We start from the raw sequence: 21,065 nt of genomic DNA on the forward strand, positions 1-21,065 counted from the left end.
TTCCCCTGTCTTAGCCTCCCAAGTAGCTAGGACTACAGGTGCATACCACCATGACTACGCCCAGCTAATTTAAAAAATTTTTGTAGAAGTGTGGTCTTGCTATGTTGCCCAGGCTGATTGTTAACTCGTGGCCTCAAGTGATCCTCCCACCTTGGCTTCCCAAAGAGCTGGGATTACAAGACCTGAACCGCCACACCAGGCATAAACTGGTTTTGATGAAATTAGCAGACCCACAGGGGGTCTGCTAATGGGTAATGCTAATACACGATTAGACCATTCTCTCATTGCTATAAAGAAATACCTGAGACCAGGCCGGGTGTGGTGGCTCACGCCTGTAATCCCAGCACTTTAGGAGGCTGAAACGGGTGGATCACCTGAGGTCAGGAGTTTGAGACCAGCCTGGCTAACATGGTGAAACCCCTCTCTACTAAAAATAAAAAAATTAGCTGGGCATGGTGGCACGCGCCTGTAATCCCAGCTACTCAGGAGGCTGAGGCAGGAGAATCGCTTGGACCTAGGAGGTGGAGGTTGCAGTGAACCAAGATTGCACCACTGCACTCCAGCCTGGGCAACGGAGTGAGACTTGATTTCAAAAAATATATATATATATCTGAGGCTGGGTAATTATAAAGAAAAGAGGTTTAATTTGCTCATGGTTCCACAGGTTGTACAGGAAGCATGATGCTGGCATCTGCTCAGCTTCTAGGGAGGCCTCAGGAAACTTACAATCATGGCGGAAGGGATGCAGCAGTTCACATGGCTGGAGCAGGAGCGAGACAGAGAGTGGAGAGGTGCTGCACACTTTTAAATGACCAGTTCTCGTGAGAACTCACTGTCATGAGAACAGCATCAAGAGGATGGTGCTAAACCATTCATGAGAAATCCATCCCCATGATCCAATCACCTCCCACCAGGGCCCACCTCCAACACTGGGGATTGCAATTTGACATGAGATTTGGGCGGGGACACATCCCAAACCATATCACCCTCAGTACCTGTTGCTGGCTGACAGTTGGTCAGTGTCTAGGGGAGAACTATTCTCAGCTTCAGTTCCACGATAGCGAATACCATCTTGGCAAAAATCCCCTGGACAAGTCAGAGACCTCACTAAGTCTCCAGCATCTAGCCTGATGCCTGACACATACTGGCCCTCAATAAACGGCTGTTCAACTGTGGGCACAGGAATGGTGAGGAGGCTGTGGGCACAGAGGACGCTGGCCCTTCTTTGGAAGCAGATGAAGGTCTGGGTGTTGATGAGGGGTTCCTCGAAAGTCCCATGCTGCTCACAACACCCAACACTCCTACAGACTGTGACCATGTTCTGTTGACAACTGAGCCTGCACAGGATCTTTATGCAGTAGGGAACCGGCCCGGATTCTCCACAGGGAGAATCTCCCAGATGTTTCCCCGCTTTCTGCCCCAAAGTCAAGATCAAAAGCAGTTGGCAGCTGCAGACATCAGCAGAAGTCAGTGGAACACAGTGTGGAACCATGTCGCTCTGGAGGAGGAAGTCTCACCCTTGACAGAGACTAGAACTGGGCCTTAGAAGCTTGAACCAACCTCTGTCCCTGCAAGAGCAGCACACTTTCGTGCTCCTCAGCCCTTGCGTCTTCTTTGCCTGGAATATGGCAAAACGTTTATTTTCCCCACTAAATGAGGCTCCTCTAGGGCTGCAACTGTGTTTGCCCATCTCTCTTTCTCTAGCAGCTAGCACAGGGCTAGCAGTCGGTGCTTGTTGAGCCGGTGGGTGAAGAGAGCACACCTCCTGTGTGCCGGGCATGGCGGGACCTGGTGCCGGCAAGTGGTGGGCTCTCTGGCCCCATGCTCTGCGCTGGTGATGTCAAGGGGTGGGCTTCTGTCCTGCCACTGATAGTAGGAGGGAAGGCCGGCAGGAAACGCCGAAACCCACTCAAGCTGCTGGAGAAGGGGGAATCCAGCCCTGTTTCAGGGGAAGGAGTATCCTGTGTTCTGAGAGCGAGAGAGCAGCTTAGCCGGCAAATCCTTAAATCCTTCAGAGATTACAGGATTGTGCAAGAGGGAAGGCCAAGAGGGGGACCTCTGAGGCAGCTCCAGCATGGCCTGTTGTGTGCAGAGGACTGAGATCCCAGAACATGCCACACCAAGAAGACATGTCCCAAAGGGCAGTGGAGCCACAGCCACCAGAAGGGACCTGGCCCTGTCGGACCTGCTGAAGCTAGCCGTGGAGTGCAGGGGCTTTGTTGGTCTGGCTGCTAACCAAAGGGTGGCTAATGGGACCCTTTCCAGGGGCCTCTAGGGGATTTCAGTGGGGGCTTGCTTCGAGGCTCTATTACCACTGGACTGTTTACCAAGAGCCTCAGCCTGACAGAGATGGGAAGAGACGAGTGAGCATTTCTGACCCAACACCCCCACCGCAGAGTTGGGGAAACATTTACCCAAGATAGGAGGAATCAAAAGGAAAAAAATTGAATTTATTTCAAAAAAACATACCAAGGTGGACAAGATAGGAAACAATACAATTTATATTACAGTTTTATTATTATTTAAAAATTTTATATGAACAAAATGAGATGGGATCTGCCTATGTTGCCCAGGCTGGTCTTCAACTCCTGGGCTCAATCTCCTCGGCCTCCGAAAGTGCGATTACAGGCGTGAGCCATCGCACCCGGCCCATATTACAGTTTCATAGTGTTTTTGATTACTCGTGGTAGGAGAAATGTGTCTTCTTTGCACTTGGGGTCTCAACGTCTCAGTCCTGCCCCATGCCCCGAGACCCCAAGAGGCTTTCCCAAGGTCAGGCAGGGAATCCGCAGAGAGGCAGGGCTGGACTCCAGCATCCTGACTCCCCAGTTCGTGCTCTGTGCTGCAGAGACCTGTTGCGTAACACTGAGTAACTGTGGATTGTCTAACCTTTTATGAAATTTCCAGCTGGTCTTTTGCTACCGGCCAGCAGTCCAGTTGGTGGGAGTGATGATGCCGGTCTTCTGGGACGTCCAGTGGACAGATTTTCCCCAGGTTTCTGGATGCAGCCCCAACAAGCAAAAGTGCTACACTCCTGCACCGGGGACACTGACACAGGGGTCACGAAAATGCTAAAACAAGACGTGCAAGAATTGTTGCGCTCCGCACACGTAACAAGGGCTCTGCCTCCCCCTCCCCCAATCTTCGCCCTGGTGGCCAGGCCCTGGGCTCCGCCCCTTCCCCACCAGACTGGGGGAGGGGTCCTCCTCGGCATGGAGGTAGGGGATGCTAGGCTGCTGGAGACGCCCGCAGAAAGAGGCGGGATGGCGGGGCGGATGCTGGCGGCCCGGGTCTGGCCACCTGGGTCAGCTGCACGCCCCCGCCCCGGGCTGGCCGGACCTCGTAGCCCAGGTCCCACCACGCCGTGAAGTTTGCGGAAAGTTTTGCTGTTGCTTCCCCGCCCGCGCCAGCGGGGAGTTGTGACGCAGCGTCTGGGGCTCCTGGCCGGGACAGAAGAGAGGGAAGGCGAGGCGGGGAGAGACTGGGAAACAGAGCAGCAAGAGAAAGGGCGCACGCTGGGGTCCTCCTGGACCCGGCGTGTCCTCCTCTCCGCCACCCCTTTCTCTCCCTCCCGACGCTCTAGCCCCAGACCCGCGCCTCCTCCCCTTCCCCTCCCACGCTGCCCACTTCCCTTCCCCTCTACCCCTCGAACCCTCCTCCCCGGTTCTGCGCTCCTCCCTCCGCCCTCCCTCCGCCCGGGCTGCCTCCTCCCTCCTCCTCCCCGGGAGGCATCACTTCGTCCCGACCCGGAGGAGGACGCGAGCCCCTTGCGGGCGGTCATCACAGCCCAGCCTCGGGGCTGCCACAGCGCGTTGCGCCCGTGCGCCCTCGGTCCCCGCGTCCACTGAGCGCCGCGCTCGGGGATGGGGCCCGGCCGGCCGGCCCCCGCGCCCTGGCCTCGTCACCTGCTGCGCTGCGTCCTGCTCCTCGGGTGCCTGCACCTCGGCCGTCCCGGCGCCCCTGGGGACGCCGCCCTCCCGGGTAAGGCGCTGCCAACTTGGCCAACTTCAGGGCCCGGGCGGGGGGAGCGCCGAGGCGCGGGCCGCTCTCGACTTTTCCCTCCTTTTCCCCCCTCTTTTCTCCAGAAGCGTGTGTGCGTGTGTGTGTGACTGGGTTTTTAAAACTCGTCTCCGCTTTTCTGAAAGCGGGGGAGGAGAGGGGAGGAGGAGCGCGCCTAGAGGTGGGGGAGGACCTGAGTGGAACCAGATGTGGCGGGCGGCGGGGGAGGGGAGCCCGGGGGACTCCAGCAGCCTAGGAGGAAGCGGGTGGGCTCTTGAGGACCCCCGCGCACCGCGCTCCCGGACCACCCGGCGCCGGCCCGTCCTCGGCAGGGGACCTGCAGGGCGCGCCCGGGGAGCCAGGGCTCTCTGTCCGGGAGTTCCCGGGCCCAGTCTCCTCGCTCTGCCCCAGGACTGATGCGTTAGGACGGCTTTCCAACTATCCGCGAGGGTTCGTTTCCCCCACCTTTCCCCCGCCCCCTGCATCTCGTGGGCGTTGATATTTTCTTTTCCACACTTAGTCTTCAAGGAGGCTTGTGGCGCGCGGCATCCGCCCCGCGTGAGCTCGGCAGCCCTGTGAGGAGGCTCCTGCCACTGGGACGCAGCGACAGGCTGGGCGCCGCCGTGCTGTGATGTTGCGTAGCGTGGGCAGCTCTGGGCACACTAGTGGCCCTCCAGAGGGGACAGATCTTGAGCGGCAAAAGAGCTGCTAAAGATTTTAAAACCCAACGAACAGGAAACAAAACAAAAATCAGAAAACCCCAAAACTGTGCTATTCTCTTCCTGCTCCTTATTCAGGGGTAACAGTGAAGTGTGGGGACAGACAGATCCCTCGCCAAGAATCTAAGAGTTGAAAGGAAAGATCCACTTCCTGGGGGAGTGGGGGTGGGGGTGTCTGGAGTGAACGGGGGAATCGCCCGGCCCAGCTTGGTCCTGCTGGCTGTTTAATTGGGGGATGGGGATAGTCCGTGCAGTGTCTGCAGTTTTGTGCAAGGACCAGACAGCCCCCTGGAGAGTCTGGGGCCTCCAGCCTGGCCCGTGCTTGCTGGGTTGGCCTGGCGTGACGTAGGCACAAGACACGTATCTGCCAGATGGGAAAGATGGGGGCCACAGTGACCCACATTCACATCAACCAGAGACCCCCGGGGCAATTCTGGGCCCACCTGGCATTGAATGTGGGACAGACACAAACCAGGCCGGGTAACCCCCTAACCCACTGCAGGGCGGCCTCACAGGCAGTTCCCCTACCTCCTCGCACCCCTGCCTTCCTCTGCTCCTCTGCGCAGGGCCTCAGGAGGCAGGCGGTGGGAAGGGGTGGGGAGGATGGCCATTCCCAGAGCTCCAGAGCACACTTTAAAGCCAGGCCCTGGGAGAGAGTTGTGGCCAAAGTGCTGACTCGGCCTTTCCCCCTGGAGCTTTTCATAGAGGGGGCTGGAAGTGCCTGGTGAGAGGCCCGGTCAGGGAGGACAAGGACGCCCGGAGTGTCCCTTCTCCTCCTGGTCTCTGTACCTGGCCCTCCCTGGGGCTGTGTCCAGGGATGAATAGCCTCAGAGGATCCCCTTCCCGTTGGCACTGCATTGACCACACCCTGAGGAGGCTTGGATCTGGGTGGCAGGCAGTGTGAGGTCTTCCAGCAGCAGCTGAGCAGGAGGAGGATGGAGCTGCTGCAGGTTCCTTCCCTCGGAACTGTGCCCTCTGCCCAGAGTGCGCTTGCCCCTGCCCTGCCAAATTCCACTGGGCCCTACCCTGGGAAGCCTGTTCAGAGCCTCTGGGCCGAATTCCTTGCCCGAAGAGCTGGCAGCCCCTAGTACCTGGTGAATTACGTTGTCGTTGGGAGGAATTCACCAGCACCAGGGACCAAATAGCCCAGGAAATGCATGTGGGAGGTAGGGTGTGGCAGGCCAGTGCTGCTGGGGGCGAGGCTTATGCCAGGCAGGGCAGGGGCTGCGTGTGGGCAGTTTCCTGACCACCATGGGGGAGTCCTGTGTGCCCAGAGCACGGGGCAGGGGCAGCGAGGCGGCAGTGCCTTCTTGGTGCGTGATGGTGGAATCCATCTTTTCTCCACCTTGGTGGAGTGGCCCGCGGAGACTGTCACTGGAAAGAGTCCTCTTTGTTAGTTGCCATATTACCGCATTTCTGGAGCATGCAGTTTGCTCAGCCTTGAGCCAAGTTCTTGGGGTGGAGGGAAGGTAGAGAAGAGTGTAAGATGCATCCTCTGGAAAAAGAAAATCGTGTGGGAGAATGAAACGTGGAACAGTGAACTGCGTAGGGGGCAGGATGCCATTGGTGGGATGCCTGCCTGCCCAGACCCACGCTAAACGCTTCATGTGCAAGTTCCCATTTCATTCTGATAACAACCCAAGGAGATGGTTATTGTTGGACCATTTTTGCAGTTCAGGAAATGAAGGCTAAGAGGGGTCTGATCATTTACATTGGTCACACACTTAGTAAGTGAAAGGCTGGAGTGTGGATGCTTCCCGTCTGGAGATTGGAGGCAGGAGAGACCGTATGGGCCAAAGGGTGGCCAAGGCTGTCTGGAGAGAGGCAGGAAGGGGCCACCGGGCTGGGCTCTTCTGGGGATGATGTGGAAGCTTGCTGGCTGGGCCGGGGAGAAGGTGAGTGAAAGAGGTGCCTGGGAGGCCAGAATGGGGATGGGACCTGCACGCTGGCTGTGGGGAAACCCAGGGGACCCTTGGAGGTTTCTGAGCAGAGGAATGAGGGGATAGTTGCTGGGAAAGGGGCTTCTGGGAGCTCCAGGGATCAAGTCTCAAGGCCATGGGGTGAGGAGACCTCAGGAAATCTTCCTGTGGGGAAGGTCGGTGCTGCCTAAAGGACAGGGAGGGAGGCATCGGGTACTTGGGGCTCTGACCAGAGTCAGCCAGACCAGCTCCCTACACTTCTGGCCCAGCTTCTGCTGAGTCGTGGGGTTCGGAAACTTCTTACTGTTCCCCCACTCAAAACTCAGTTTTCCTTGCTCCAACCCTCTGGCTCTCCGTGAGTCATCAGGGCCCAGGAGGTGCCCAGCCGAGCTGTGGCTAGTGCTGGGATCCTGGCTCTCTTCTGGGTTCACCTGGGCAAGGTGAGGGTACATGGAGGGGAGGAAGAACCCCGGGTTTTGGCCCCCATTTTTCACACCAGAGAAATCCTGGCTTTCTGATGCACGTAGGGCACCGTGACTTGGCTCAATGAGATGATTTCGGAAGTGCCATGCAGTTCTCAGGCAGATATTCATTTGAGTTCCTCATCAGTTTAAGCATCGAGGAGGAGTCCTGTTGCACTGTCCATCCCCCCGGAGGGATGGAGCGATGGCACCCACGGCTGCGCTGTGCATGTGGTGGGCGCCATGCTGGGTCCTGTGCTGGCAGTAGCTCTTCGGCACCTCCCATCTCTGAGCAGGTGTCACCCTTGCACACACCTGGCGTGAAAATGTTAAAGATGTTAAGGGAGTCACTCAAGGCTGTGCCACCACACCACTAGAAGGTGTTACCAGTGAGATTCGAACCCAGGAGTGGTTACGGAGCCTGAACGCTCCAGTACCATACAGCGTTTCCATCGCATGAAGCACTGTCAGTGTGTGTGTGTTAGGAAAGCCTGGGAAATTCTGCCTCATGTGTTCTCCCCGCCCCCATAACTCCAAGCCCTCTAGGACACCTCTCAATGTGTCCCACCGGGAAGACTCCTGAGGAGGAGGGTGGAGCGAGCAGCCCTCTGTCACATGTCAGCGGTCTGGGCGCTTGGGTCAGCCACTTCCTTGTGGGTCCAGGAGGCCTGGACCGAGCCGCCTGCAGTGTCCTCAGGATCTCTGAGGGACCCCCTCCAAGAAGGCATTGATAAATGAGTGACTCAGGGTGCCCCAGCCTGGCACTCCAGCTTCCCTGAGGTCAAGGATTCACATGGTTTTTCATTCATTCATTCGTTCCTTCAGTGGGTGTCTACTGAGCTCCTGCAGAGCCGAAGCAGAGATGGCCATGGCCTGTTCTTTATTTGAGACCTCCCCACCGTGTCTCCAGTGGGGGTCGCTGGACTTGGAAGGCCTGAGCACTGCTGATAGGAAGCGTGTCTTCCTGTTTAGGCCTACGTGAGATGGGAGGGGGCCGCTTTCCCACGCCTGGGTCCTGTGAATGTGGGTGGGGTGGGCCAGTGGGGTGGTGACGCGCTCCTGGAGCTCACCCTGGGCCCTGCAGATCCGTCACTCCTCAGCTAGGGGTTGTACCAGTAAACGGCAGCTGGATGAGGGCTGTCCAGTGGCACCTGTGACACTGGGGGACTGCCGGGGTCCACCAGCTGCAGCCCTTTAGGAAACAGATTGGGTCGACCCCCTCAACTGCACACTGTGGCCCCTCGTGGAATTCCACCAGTTATTTCCCTTCTTGCACTTCCCCCTGGCCCCTCGTCCCTCCTTCCGCCGCTGGGCACCAGCCTCTTGGCTCTGCACTCTCACAGCGCAGACCCTTCCACCTGCGCTCTGCTCCCCTCAGCCTTCCACTCCTCCCGATTTCTCTTTCTCTGACTGTGCATTCTGCCCTCTGCAGCTCTGGTTTTTGTTGTAGAAGAAGGACCAACTTTTCCTAGTTTCCCCGGCCCCCCATGCCTCTGGTCTCTTGTCCTGCCCCAGCCTTCTCCACCTCCAGGCTTCTGCCCACGCACGATCACTTTGCCTGGTGTGCCTCCCCTCCCCTCTTCTTTCCCACCTTCCAGTGACCCTTCCTTCGAGACTCAAGGATCCTGGGGAGGACACTGAGGGAGCCTGGTCCCTGCCTCTTGGGCTGACCTGGGGTGACGAGAGACAAGCACACAGACATGGCCCATGGTGACAAATCCCAGATTGGATGGGTGGCCTCTCTGTTTATCTCCTTCCCAGGGATCACCTCAGGAGGGCACATGTAGGGAACACTATAGCCAGCCTTCCTCAGCCTTCCCCAGCCTTCCCTGAAGGCAGCCGGGTGCGAGGCTGAGCAGTGGCCCCTCCCTCCTGTAGATGAGGCAGGAGTGTGGGCATGGCTGGCAGTGTTTCCCCCCCTCAGTCCTCTGGAAATGTAAATAGGGACAGAGTTGGTGGGACCAGGATTGATGCCACTCACCAGCTATGTGACCTCAGGCAGAGGCTCAAGTGTCTTCATTTATAAGATGGGAAAAATCAATACCTCTTGTAGAGGTATTATAAGATTACATACAAATGAGATCATGAACATATGAGATATGTGCCTGGTACACTACTGGGCACAGAATAATTTCTTAGCAAACAATACTAAATTATTGCTATTTTTATTAGAAGAGAAAGGGTGGGTGAGGTGGCTCACGCCTGTAATCCCAGCACTTTGGGAGGCCGAGGCTGGTGGATCATGAAGTCAGGAGATCGAGACCATCCTGGCTAACACGGTGAAACCCCATCTCTACTAAAAATACAAAAAATTAGCTGGGTGTGATGTGGGGGCGCCTGTAGTCCTAGCTACTCAGGAGGCTGAGGCAGGGGAATTGCTTGAACCCAGGAGGCGGAGATTGCAGTGAGCCAAGATCATGCCACTGCACTGCAGCCTGGGCAACAGAGCGGGACTCTGTCTCAAAAAAAAAAAAAAAAGAGAAAACATGACTATCAAGGTTCCCAAATATGATAAAACACAGTCTTCAATATACAAAATCCTGCTGGACACGGTGGCCCATGCCTGTAATCCTGGCTTGAGCCCAGGAGTTCAAGACCAACTTGGGCAACATGACGAAACCCAGTCACTACAGAAAAAAAAAAAAATTAGCTGGGTGTCCTGGCTCATTCCTGTAGTCCCAGCTACTGGGCAGGCTGAGATGGGAGGATTGCTTGAGCACAGGAGGTTGAGGCTGTAGTGAGCCACGATTGCATCATTGCATTCCAGCCTGGGTGACAGAGTGAGACCCTGTCTCAAAAAAAAAAAAAAAAAAAAAAAAATCCTAACTACAGCTGTCACCAGAAAGGGGGTCCAATCCAGACCCCAAGAGAGGGAACTCACGCAAGAAAGAATTTGAGGCGAATCCATAGGGAAAAGTGAAAGCAGGCTTAATAGGAAAGTAAAGGAATAAAGAATGGCTACTCCATAGGCAGAGGAGTAGCACTGACGGCTCAGCTGCTTATACAATTGTTACTTCTTGATGATATGCTAAACAAGGGGTGGATTATTCATGAGTTTTCCGGGAAAGGGGTGGGCAATTCCCGGAACTGAGGGAGTCTTCCCTTTTTAGACCCTATAAGGTAATTTCTTGACGTTGCCATGACATTGGTAAACTGTCGTGGTGCTGATAGGAGTACCTTTTAGCATGCCAATGCATTATAATTAGTGTATAAAAAAATGGGCAGTGAGAATGACCACAAGTCATTTTTTTTTTTTTGAGATGGAGTCTCACTCTGTTGCCCAGGCTGGAGTGCAATGGCGTGGTCTTGGCTCACTGCAACCTCTGCCTCCCAGGTTCAAGCAATTCTCCTGCCTCAGCCTTCCAAGTAGCTGGGACTATAGGCATGTGCCACCACACGTGGCTAATGTTTGTACTTTTAGTAGAGATGGGATTTTACCATGTTGACCAGGCTGGTCTTGAACTCCTGACCTCATGATCTGCCTGCCTCAGCCTCCCAAAGTGCTGGGATTACAGGCGTGAGCCACCACGCCTAGCCCAGAGATCACTTTTGTCACCTTTTAGTTTTCGTGGGATTTGGGTGGCTTCTATACTGCCTGCTGTTGTTTTGGCAAGGTCTTTGTGACCTGTGTCTTGTGTCGACCTCCGGTGTCATCCTGTGGCTTAGAATGCCTAACCTCTTGGGAACGCAGCCCGGGAGTTCCCAGCCTCGTTTTACCCAGCCCCTTTTAAAGATGGAGTTGCTCTGGTTCGAACACCTCTGACACAACTTTTTTTTTTTTTTAAGACGGAGTCTCCCTCTGTCACCCAGGCTGGAGTGCAGTGGCACAATCTTGGCTCACCACAACTTCCACCTCCCGAGTTCAGGCGATTCTCTTGCCTCAGCTTCCCAAGTAGCTGGGACTACAGGCACGTGCCACCACGCCCAGCTAATTTTTGTATTTTTAGTGGAGACGGGGTTTTACCATGTTGGCCAGACGGGTCTTGAACTCCTGACCTCAGGCGATCCACCCGCCTTGGCCTCCCAAAGTGCTGGGATTACAGAAGCGCACCACCGTGCCCAGCCCCATTGTTTTTTTTTTTTTAAATTGAAGCAGGTCTGAACCTGTTACTTCATTGCTATTTTTCTTTTTCTTTTTTTTTTTTTTTCAGAAATAGCCTCAGTCAGAGGCATTACTTCTTCGTGACACTTTGCTAACTACTGTAAGTGCCAAAAAGTAATCATAGTTTTTCTGAAAGTAAAAGAAATACCAAAGAAAAAAAATCCCACCCTCAATGGTCCTACCCCCTAAAGCCCCTCAATTTATCACCATCCTCTTTATCACCTTCCTCTTCATCCTTACACTTCTCTATTTAACCTTCATTTAGGGAAGGATAAGGAGCTTCCTGGGACTCTGGAATAAAACCAAGACAGACTAGGGAACACTGGGATGGTTGGGCATACCTCTCCCCTTTTTGCCTCTACTTGCCTTTAGCCTACTGTCTGAGGGACTGCCTCCCAAGGGTCATACTGATGAGGCTCCCTAATTACTAAATTAAGTGACCTTTCTTAGGCCTCACCTTGCAGCATGCATGCTGTTCATTGGCCTCAATTGTAAGAATGGGCCAGGCATGGTGGCTCATGCCTATTATTCCAGTGCGTTTGGAGGCCACGGGAGGAGAGACTGCTTGAGGCCAGGAGTTTGAGACCAGCTGGGGCAACATAACAAGACCCCGTGTCTACAATTTTTTTTTTTTTTTCTGAGACAGAGTCTCGCTCTGTTGCCCAGGCTGGAGTGCAGTGGCACGATCTCCACTCACTGCAAGCTCTGCCTCCCGGGTTCACGCCATTCTCCTGCCTCAGCCTCCCGAGTAGCTGGGACTACAGGCGCCCGCCACCACGCCCGGCTAATTTTTTGTATTTTTAGTAGAGACAGGGTTTCACCGTGTTAGCCAGGATGGTCTCAATCTCCTGACCTCGTGATCCACCTGCCTCGGCCTCCCAAAGTGCTAGGATTACAGGCGTGAGCCACCGCGCCTGGCCAATTTTTTTTTTTAATTAGCTGGGCACAGTGGTGCGTGCCTGTAGTCTCAGCAACTCAGGAGGCTGAGGCAGGAGGATTACTTGAGCCCAGGAGTTGGAGGCTGCAGTGAGCTATGATTGCACCACTGCACAACCTGGGCAACAGAGTGAGACCCTGTCGCCAAAAAAAAAAAAAGTAAAAATGCATGCTCAGTGGAAAACATTCAAACCATACACAAGTAAGTGCAAAAAAATGTGAAGTCCACTCCCTTATACTACACTGATTACACACTAGCACAGGCCACAGTCTACCACTGGTAGATTCTATGGGTAATCTTCCCAACCAAGATTCCCCAATGAAGATTAGTAGTAGTTCATTGGGTAATCTTCTGATTTTTAAAATGCATATGCATACACGTAAATACTCCTTTTACCCAAATAGGCCCATGTTTTAAACTCTTCTGCAAAATAATTTTTATTTTATGTATTCTTAGCAATCTTGCCACAGTCGTCTGCAGAGCTGCCTCATTCTTATTAACAGTGCTCAATATTTCATTGTTACGATATACTTGGTTCAAACAAAACAAAATTGCTTCCCTACGATGGACTGTTTTCTGGGGTTTGTTGTTGTTTTGTTTGTTTGTTTGTTTTGTTAGACGGAGTCTTGCTCTGTCGTCCAGGCTGGAGTGCAGCGGCGTGATCTCGGCTCACTGCAAACTCCACCTCCCGGGTTCACGCCATTCTCCCACCTCAGCCTCCCGAGTAGCTGGGATTACAGGCACTCACCACCACGCCTGGCTAATTTTGTTTTTGAATTTTTAGTAGAGATGGGGTTTCACCTTGTTAGCCAGGATGGTCTCAACCTCCTGACCTCGTGATCCGCCCGCCTCAGCCTCCCAAGTGCTGCGATTACAGGCGTGAGTCACAGCACCTGGCCTGTCGTTGTTTTTTAACTAAAGACAGAGTCTCACTATGTTGCCCAGGCCTGGCCTTGAACTTCTGGGCTCATGCGATTCTTCTGCCTTGGCCTCCCAAAGTGCTGGGATTACAGGCACAAACCACTGCACCTGGACCAATGGACACTTTTGAAAACTCTCTTCCCCCGGCCTTTGTGGTGTAATTTACATCCACAGTTTCCTCCCTTAGGGTCTTCCCTTCCACCCTCAGTCCAGAGCTGGCGTTGCTGCCAGGTTAGCGCTGCTAAGGGGAAGCTTGAATCAATGTAAACTTTCTGAATTTAGAATTTCTGCTAGGCTCGGTGACTCATGCCTGTAATCCCAGCACTTTGGGAGGCCAAGGCAGGCGGATCACCTGAAGTCAGGAGTTCAAGACCAGCCTGGCCAGGTAAAACCCCCGTCTCTACTAAAAATACAAAAATACAAAATAGTGAAACCCTGTCTCTACTAAAAATACAAAAATCAGCCATGTGTGGTGGTGCATGCCTGTAATCCCAGCACTTTGGGAGGCTGAGGCAGGTGGATCACTTGAGGTCAGGGGTTCGAGACTAGTCTGGCCAACATGGTGAAACCCTGTCTCTCCTGAAAATACAAAAATTAGCTGGGCGTGGTGGCACATGCCTGTAATCCCAGCAGCTCGGGAGGCTGAGGCAGGAGAATCACTTGAACCCTGGAGGTGGAGGTTGCAGTGAGCTGAGATCACGCCATTGCACTCCAGCCTGGGTAAAAGAGGAAGACTGTGTCTCAAAAAAAAAAAGAAAAGAAAAGAAAAAGAAAGAATTCCCGGCCTTCTCAGTGCTTGTGCAGGTCAAGCTGAGCTCCTTACCGTTCCCATAGCTCCCAGTACTGCCCAACCCGGACTCTGCTCAGGCTTTTTTTCCCTGCCAGGAGCACCAGCTTCCCAGGGGGCTGTTTCTGAGTCCCAACTCACACCTGTGACCTTCTGATTACCCTCAGCTGGAAGAAGCCTTTCTCTCCACGGCTGCTCTAGCATTTTACTGCTGTCGTCCCTCAAACACCTCCAGAGCAGGGCCTTTTTGTCACTGCACAGGTTCCAGCACAGTACCTTGGCCACGGTGGCATTTGTTTTTGTTTGTTTGTTTGAAACAGGGTCTTGCTCTGTCACCCAGGCTGGAATGCAATGGCACTCACGGGAGCCTCGACCTCCTGGGCTCAGGCGATTCTTCTGCCTTAGCTTCCCAAGTAGCTGGACGACAGGCGGCGCCACCACTCTATTTTGTTGCTCCTATTTTTAGTAGTGGGAGGGTCTTCCTATGTTGCCCAAGCTGGTCTCGAACTCCTGGGCTCAAGGGCTCCTCCTGCCCCAGCCTCCCAAGGTGTTGGGATTACAGGCGTGAGCAACTATGAGGCTGGCATTTGGTATTATTTAGTAAATATTTGTTGAAAATGAAAAAAGAAAGACAAGTGTTCCAAAGAATTTTTTTTTTTAATAGAAAGGCAATGAGAGTTACCCTTCTAGAATTTTACATGATGCCACGGTCATGAAAAACATCATATGGTTTTAAATTAAAATAAACAGAAAAAAGTCCAATGTACTAGAAAAAAATTCCAGAAGTGGATTTAAACTGTTATAATAATGTGAGACACACCAGAAAAAACACACTAATAGGAAAAGGAATTTTTACTTTTAAATGTTATGAGGATGGCCGGGCGCGGTGGTTCATGCCTATAATCCCAGCACTTTGGGAGGCCAAGGTGGGCGGATCACGAGGTCAGGAGTTCGAGACCAGCCTGGACAACATGGTGAAACCCTGTCTCTACTAAAAATACAAAAATTAGCCAGGTGTGGCGACGTGTGCCTGTAATCCCAGCTACTTAGGAGAGTGAGGTAGGAGTATCGCTTGAACCTGGGAGGCAGAGGTTGCAGTGAGCCGAGGTGGTGCCATTGCACTCCAGCCTGGGTGACAGAGTGAAACCCTGTCTCAAAAAAAAAAAAAAAAAAAAGAAAGAAAGAAACAATTAGCCAGGCGTGGTGGTGGGCGCCTGTAATCCCAGCTACTTGGGAGATTGAGGCTGCTCTTGAACTCCTAACCCTGGAGGCCGAGGTTGCAGTGAGCTGAGATCGTGCCACTGCACTCCAGCCTGGGTGACAAAGCGAGACTCTGTCTCAAAAGCAAAATAAAACAAAAATAAATGTTATGAGGACACCTGGATTATAATTAGAAATTTTAATTTCAGTTTATAGTTGATCACACTTGAGGAAATTCAGATAGCAAGCTGTCACATAGAAAGTGCAAGGATTGGGCCGGGCTCAGTGGCTCATGCCTGTAATCCCAGCACTTTGGGAGGCCAAGGCGGGCGGATCACCTGAGGTCAGGAGTTTTGAGACCATCCTGGCCAACATGGTGAAACCCCATCTCTACCAAAAATACAAAAAGTAGCTGGGCGTGGTGGCACACTCCTGTAATCCCAGCTACTCAGTTGGGGAGGGGGCTGAGGCAGGAGAATCACTTGAACCCAGGAGGCAGAGGTTGTGGTGAGCCGAGATTGTGCCACTGCACTCCAGCCTAGGCAACAGAGTGAGACTTTGTCTTAAATAAATAAATAAACAAACAAAGTGCAAGGATCACTGGAAATGAAGGAAATTAGCTTTCTTTAACTACTTAAACTAGCAAAAACAGAAAAGCTAGTATTGGCAGAGCTGTGAAGAAGCCAATATATCTGACTGGGGGACTGTAAATTGGTTCTGTTTTTCAGGATTCAATCTTTCGGACAATATGTAAGAAACTGGATATGTAAGACTTCCTATCCTTTGATGTCATAATTTTACTTTTGGTAATATAAGATATTAATCTCAAAGATAAAAAAAATGTTCTTAGAAGTGTTTTTAAGAGACTGGGTCTCACTCTGTTGCCCGGGCTGGAGTGCAGTGGCACAATCATAGTTCACTACAGCCTCAAACTCCTGGGCTTAAGCAATGCTCCCGCCTAAGCCTCCTGAGTTGTTGGGACTACAGGCTTGAGCCACAGCCTTTAGTAGCAAAACAAATTGGAAACCACATGATGGATGATTTACGTAACTTTAAGTGACAAATGTATGGCTAATGATTCTTTTTTTTTGAGACAGAGTTTTGCACTTGTTGCCCAGGCTGGAGTGCAATGGCTCGATCTTGGCTCACTGCAACCTCTGCCTCCTGGGTTCAAGCAATTCTTCTGCCTCAGCCTCCCGAGTAGCTGGGATTACAGGCACCTGCCACCATGCCCAGCTTTTTTTTTTTTTTTTTTTTTTTTTTTTTTGTATTTTTAGTAGAAACGGGGGTTTCTTCATGTTGGTCAGGCTGGTCTCGAACTCCTGACCTCAGGTGATCTGCCTGCCTCGGCCTCCCAAAGTGCTGGGATTACAGGTGTGAGCCACCACGCCTGGCCAGCTGATTCTTACAAGGAAAGTTCTGAGGACTGTGAGACAGTCTTACAACATTTAATATGCACATACTGGAAACAAGATGCATACCTGACATTCATCTGTCCGTTTATTCATTCAGTTAACTGGTGTCTTTGTTCATTCATTCAGTTAACTGGTGTCTTTGTTTTTGTTTTCTTTCCTGAACATTGAAAACGTACCAGGCATGGTATTTGGTGCTGCCAACACCGTGGTGAGCAGGCTAGGCATGATTCCTGCTTTCCTGAGGCTTGCGTTTTGAAAGCAGTCCCTTCCCAATATAGAGTGCCATAAATAATCTCAAACGTACACTGATTTCATTTGCAGGTGCACTTTTTTTGTTTTGTTTTGTTTTGAGACACTGTCTCGCTCTGTTGCACAAGCTGGAATGCAATGGTGGGATTCACTGCAGCCTCGACCTCCTGGGCTGAAGTGATCTTCCCCCCTCAGCCTCCCCAGTAGCTGAGAATACAAGCACACCACCACCACTGGCTAATATTTAATTTTTTTTTTTTTTTTTTTTTTTTGAGACAGAGTCTCGCTCTGTCGCCCAGGCTGGAGTGCAGTGGCACGATCTCGGCTCACTGCAAGCTCTGCCTCCCAGGTTCACGCCATTCTCCTGCCTCAGCCTCCTGAGTAACTGGGACTACAGGCGCCCGCCACCATGCCCGGCTAATTTTTTTGTTTTTTGTTTTTTGTGTTTTTTTTTAGTAGCGACAGGGTTTCACCGTGTTAGCCAGGATGGTCTCGATCTCCTGACCTCATGATCCACCCGCCTCAGCCTCAGCCTCCCAAAGTGCTGGGATTACAGGCGTGAGCCACCGTGCCCGGCCTATTTTTTTTTTTTTTAAATAGAAACAAGGTCTTGCTATGTTGCCCAGGCTGGTCTCAAATTCCTGGCCTCAAGTGATCTACCTCAGCCTCTCAAAGTGCTGGAGTTACAGGCATAAGTCACTGTGCCTGGCCTGTAGGTGCAATTTTTAAGTTCATTAAGAGAAAAATCGGCTGGGTGCGATGGCTCATGCCCGTAATCCCAGCACTTTGGGAGGCCGAGGTGGGTGGATCCGGAAGGTGGAGGTTGCAGTGAGCTGAGATGGCGCCATTGCACTCCAGCCTGGGCAACAGACCGAGACTCCGTCTCAGGAAATAAAAAAAAAGAAAAGAAAAGAAAGATGGAGGCAATCGACTGCTCTAAAACCTTAGACCTAGGAACAGGAACCTGTCTGACAGTGGGGAGAACGACTCCCAGACAAACTAGCCTGGCTGAATAGGAAGGACTCAACGGGAAGCAGCTTTGCAGTCATCTTGGTCCCCAAGGAAAGGGGATTCTGGTATTACCCCATAAAAATTTAACCTCATTCCTGAAGGATCTAAGTATGTAAGGGCATTGATGGTTTGCAAAGAGCTTGGAAGCACTGTTTATAGTAGCAAAAACAAAAATGTACTTGGAAAGAGATATGGATAAATTATAGAATAGACACAATGAAATGTAACACAGAGGTGAACGAATGGACCCCAGCTATTTGCAACAACATGGGTGAATATTAGAGACTTAATGTTGAATGGGGGAAAAGATCCCAGAGGACTGCATATGGTACAATACTCTTTCTCAAACCACTGGAAAAACTGAAAAAATAATACAGTGGGCACCCACATACTCTTCACCTAGAAGCACCAGTTGTTAACATTTTGCCACATTTGCTTATCTCACTCTGTGTGTGTGTGTGTGTGTGTGTGTGTGTGTGTGTGTGGCGGGTCTGTTTGGTGAAACTTTGAAAGTTATAGACATGACATTTCACACCTAAATACTTCAACATGTAACAACTAAAAGACATGCTACTATGTAACCATAATATCTAATCACACCCAAGAAATAGAGCAGATGCAATTTTTTTTCTCATATGCAGTCCGTGTTAGGATTTCTCCATTTGTCCCAATAATGTCCTTTATAGCTGTTTTAAAATTCAGAATTCAATTAGGTGTCATGTCTCTTTAATCTCCTTTAATCTAGAATAGTTGCTTGGCCTTGTTGTCTTTTATCGGCATTGCATTTTTGAGGATCCCAGGCCAGTTGTTTTGTAAAACGTCCCACAGTCTAAATTTGTCTGATTGTTTACTCGTTCCTGGATTCATATTAAACATTTTTGGAAAGGGAACTCATGGGTGATGTTGTGTCCTTCCATTCTGTCACACCAATGTCAATTTGTTCCCTTACGCTAACTTTGACCATTTGTTTCAGCTGGTGTCTACCAGATCTCTCCACTAAAAAGGTCCCTTTTCCCTTTTTCTGAGATGAAGTCTCACTGTCACCCAGGCTGGAGTGCAGCAGCACAATCTCGGCTCACTGCAACCTCCACCTCCCAGGTTCAAGCAATTATTCTGCCTCATCCTCCCAAGTAGCTGGGATTACAGGTGCCTGACACCATGCCCGGCTACTTTTTGTATTTTTAGTAGAGATGGAGTTTCACCATGTTGGCCAGGCTGGTTGTGAACCCGTGAGCTCAAGTGATCCACGTGCCTCGGCCTCCCAAAGTGCTGAGATTACATGCGTGAACCACCATGCCTGGCCTCCCCTTTGTATTTAGTAGATAACCTAAGGAATTTGAACCATAGTCTTAAAAAAGCAAAGTTGTTCATAGTAGCATTATTCATAATAGCCAAAAACTAAAAACTAGTGCCAAACTGAAAACCACCCAAATGCCCATCAGCGATAGAATGGATGAATTGTGGCAGCTTCACAAAATTGAATATTAGACAGTGATGAGAATGAACAAGCTCCAGTTGCATGCCACAGCATGGATGGAGTTCACAAACTGAGCCAGACGCTACTTCATACCATATGACCCAGTGTATAGAAAACACCAAAATAGCCAGGCGCGGTTGCTCTCGCCTGTAATCCCAGCACTTTGGGAGTCCAAGGCAGGTGGATCACCTGAGGTCAGGAGTTCGAGACCAGCCTGGCCAGCATGATGAAACCCTGTCTCTACTAAAAATACAAAAATTAGCTGGGCATGGCAGCAGGTGCCTGTAATCTTAGCTACTCAGGAAGCTGAGGCAAGAAAATCACTTGAAACCGGGAGGTGGAGGTTGCAGTGAGCTGAGATTACACCATTGCACTCCAGCCTGGGTGACAAAGAGTGAAACTCCATCAAAAAAAAAAAAAAAAAAGAAAGAAAGAAAAGAAAAAAGAAAATACCAAAATAAAAGACACAACTCATCTGTGCTGTTTGCAGTCAGGAGAGTGGTTACCTTTAGTGTGGGAGAAGGGTACTCAGCAACCAGGGAGGGTTTCAAATAAAATTTAAAAAGAACAACAAACAGGGAAGGGATCTGTAACAAACATGGCAACTAGCTCATATAAAACTATGAGAAAAACGCAGGAACCTGCAATAGTTTTAAGGCAACTAAGATCAAAATAGTTAAGACTATAAAAGATCTGAACGGAGTTCACCAAGAGGAAATGCCAGTGTCTAATAAGCCAATGGAAAATGTTTAAAATCACTAGCAAAACAATTTCACCTCTCGCAACAGTGCCAGGAAAGATTGATATAATAATATGTTCAACGTAACATTATAATTAGGAAATTATATTTATAAGTTAAAGTAATAGCTAGGAAATGATGAAATGAAATGTGATATTATATCATGGAATAATATACAGATGATTTTTACGAATATTTTTAAGGACACAGAAAAATCCCTTTGCTGAAACGTTAAGTGAAAAAAGATCCAAAAATGTTTGCGTGTGGATATGTGCATGTATATTTATGTATATATATATGTGTATTACATGTGTGTGTATATATATAAATAGAAATATTTTGGATGTCTAGATAAAATTGGTAGAAAAACCACAGCAAAACTAAAAGACTGTACTATGCTATCTACTACATATTATTTAACAGGGGTGATTGTAGATGAAATTTTTCTGTTTTAAACATGTCTGGAGGCTGGGTGTGGTGACTCCTGTCTGTAATCCCAGCACTTTGGGAGGCTGAGGTAAGTGGATCACTTGAGGTCGGGAGTTTGAGACCAGCCTGACCGACGTGGTGAAACCCTGTCTCTACTAAAAATACAAAAATTAGCCAGGTGTGGTGATGGGCACCTGTAATCTCAGCTACTCGAGAGGCTGAGGCAGGAGAATTGCTTGAACCCAGAAGATGGAGGTTGCAGTGGGCCGAGATCACACCACTGCACTCCACCCTGGGCAACGGAGAAAGACTCCGTCTGGAAAAATAAAAAAACATGTCTGGAGGCGGGATGCCGTGGTTCACGCCTGTAATCCCAGCACTTTGGGAGGCCAGGAGTTGAAGACCACCTTAGGCAACATAGCAAGACCCCATCTTTACAAAAAATAAAAATAAGAAATAAACATGTTGGTATCTTGGGCCATGGAGTGGCAGCGGGCGTCTTTTGCTTGTGATCAGTCAGTCACGTGACCCCAGCAGCACTTGTGTCCTGTTCCCAGTACCGTCCTGTAATTGGTCAGAGGATGAGCAAATCAGAGCCTCCCTGGAAGGTGGTGTTTTTCAGCACAGCCCGCAGATCCTCATTTGGGACTTACCTGAGGGCGTAGGATTCCTCCACGCTGGTGGTCGAGGGTCAGCCTCC

General features: G+C 50.9%; 1 protein-coding gene across 1 annotated transcript in view; it reads left to right on the forward strand.

Annotated features, from left to right (window-relative positions):
• The first annotated feature begins 1,490 nt into the window (after nt 1-1,490).
• MRC2 (mannose receptor C type 2) overlaps nt 1,491-21,065 on the forward strand; it is a 68,117-nt gene continuing 48,542 nt past the window's right edge. The window contains exon 1 of the mRNA XM_003811320.6: nt 1,491-3,981. Coding sequence (XP_003811368.5) covers nt 3,864-3,981 — 118 coding nt within the window. The 5' untranslated portion in view covers nt 1,491-3,863. The remainder of the gene's footprint in view (nt 3,982-21,065) is intronic.

The sequence above is a fragment of the Pan paniscus genome, chromosome 19 (assembly GCF_029289425.2).
Source record: "Pan paniscus chromosome 19, NHGRI_mPanPan1-v2.0_pri, whole genome shotgun sequence".
Taxonomy (NCBI): Eukaryota; Metazoa; Chordata; class Mammalia; order Primates; family Hominidae; genus Pan; species Pan paniscus.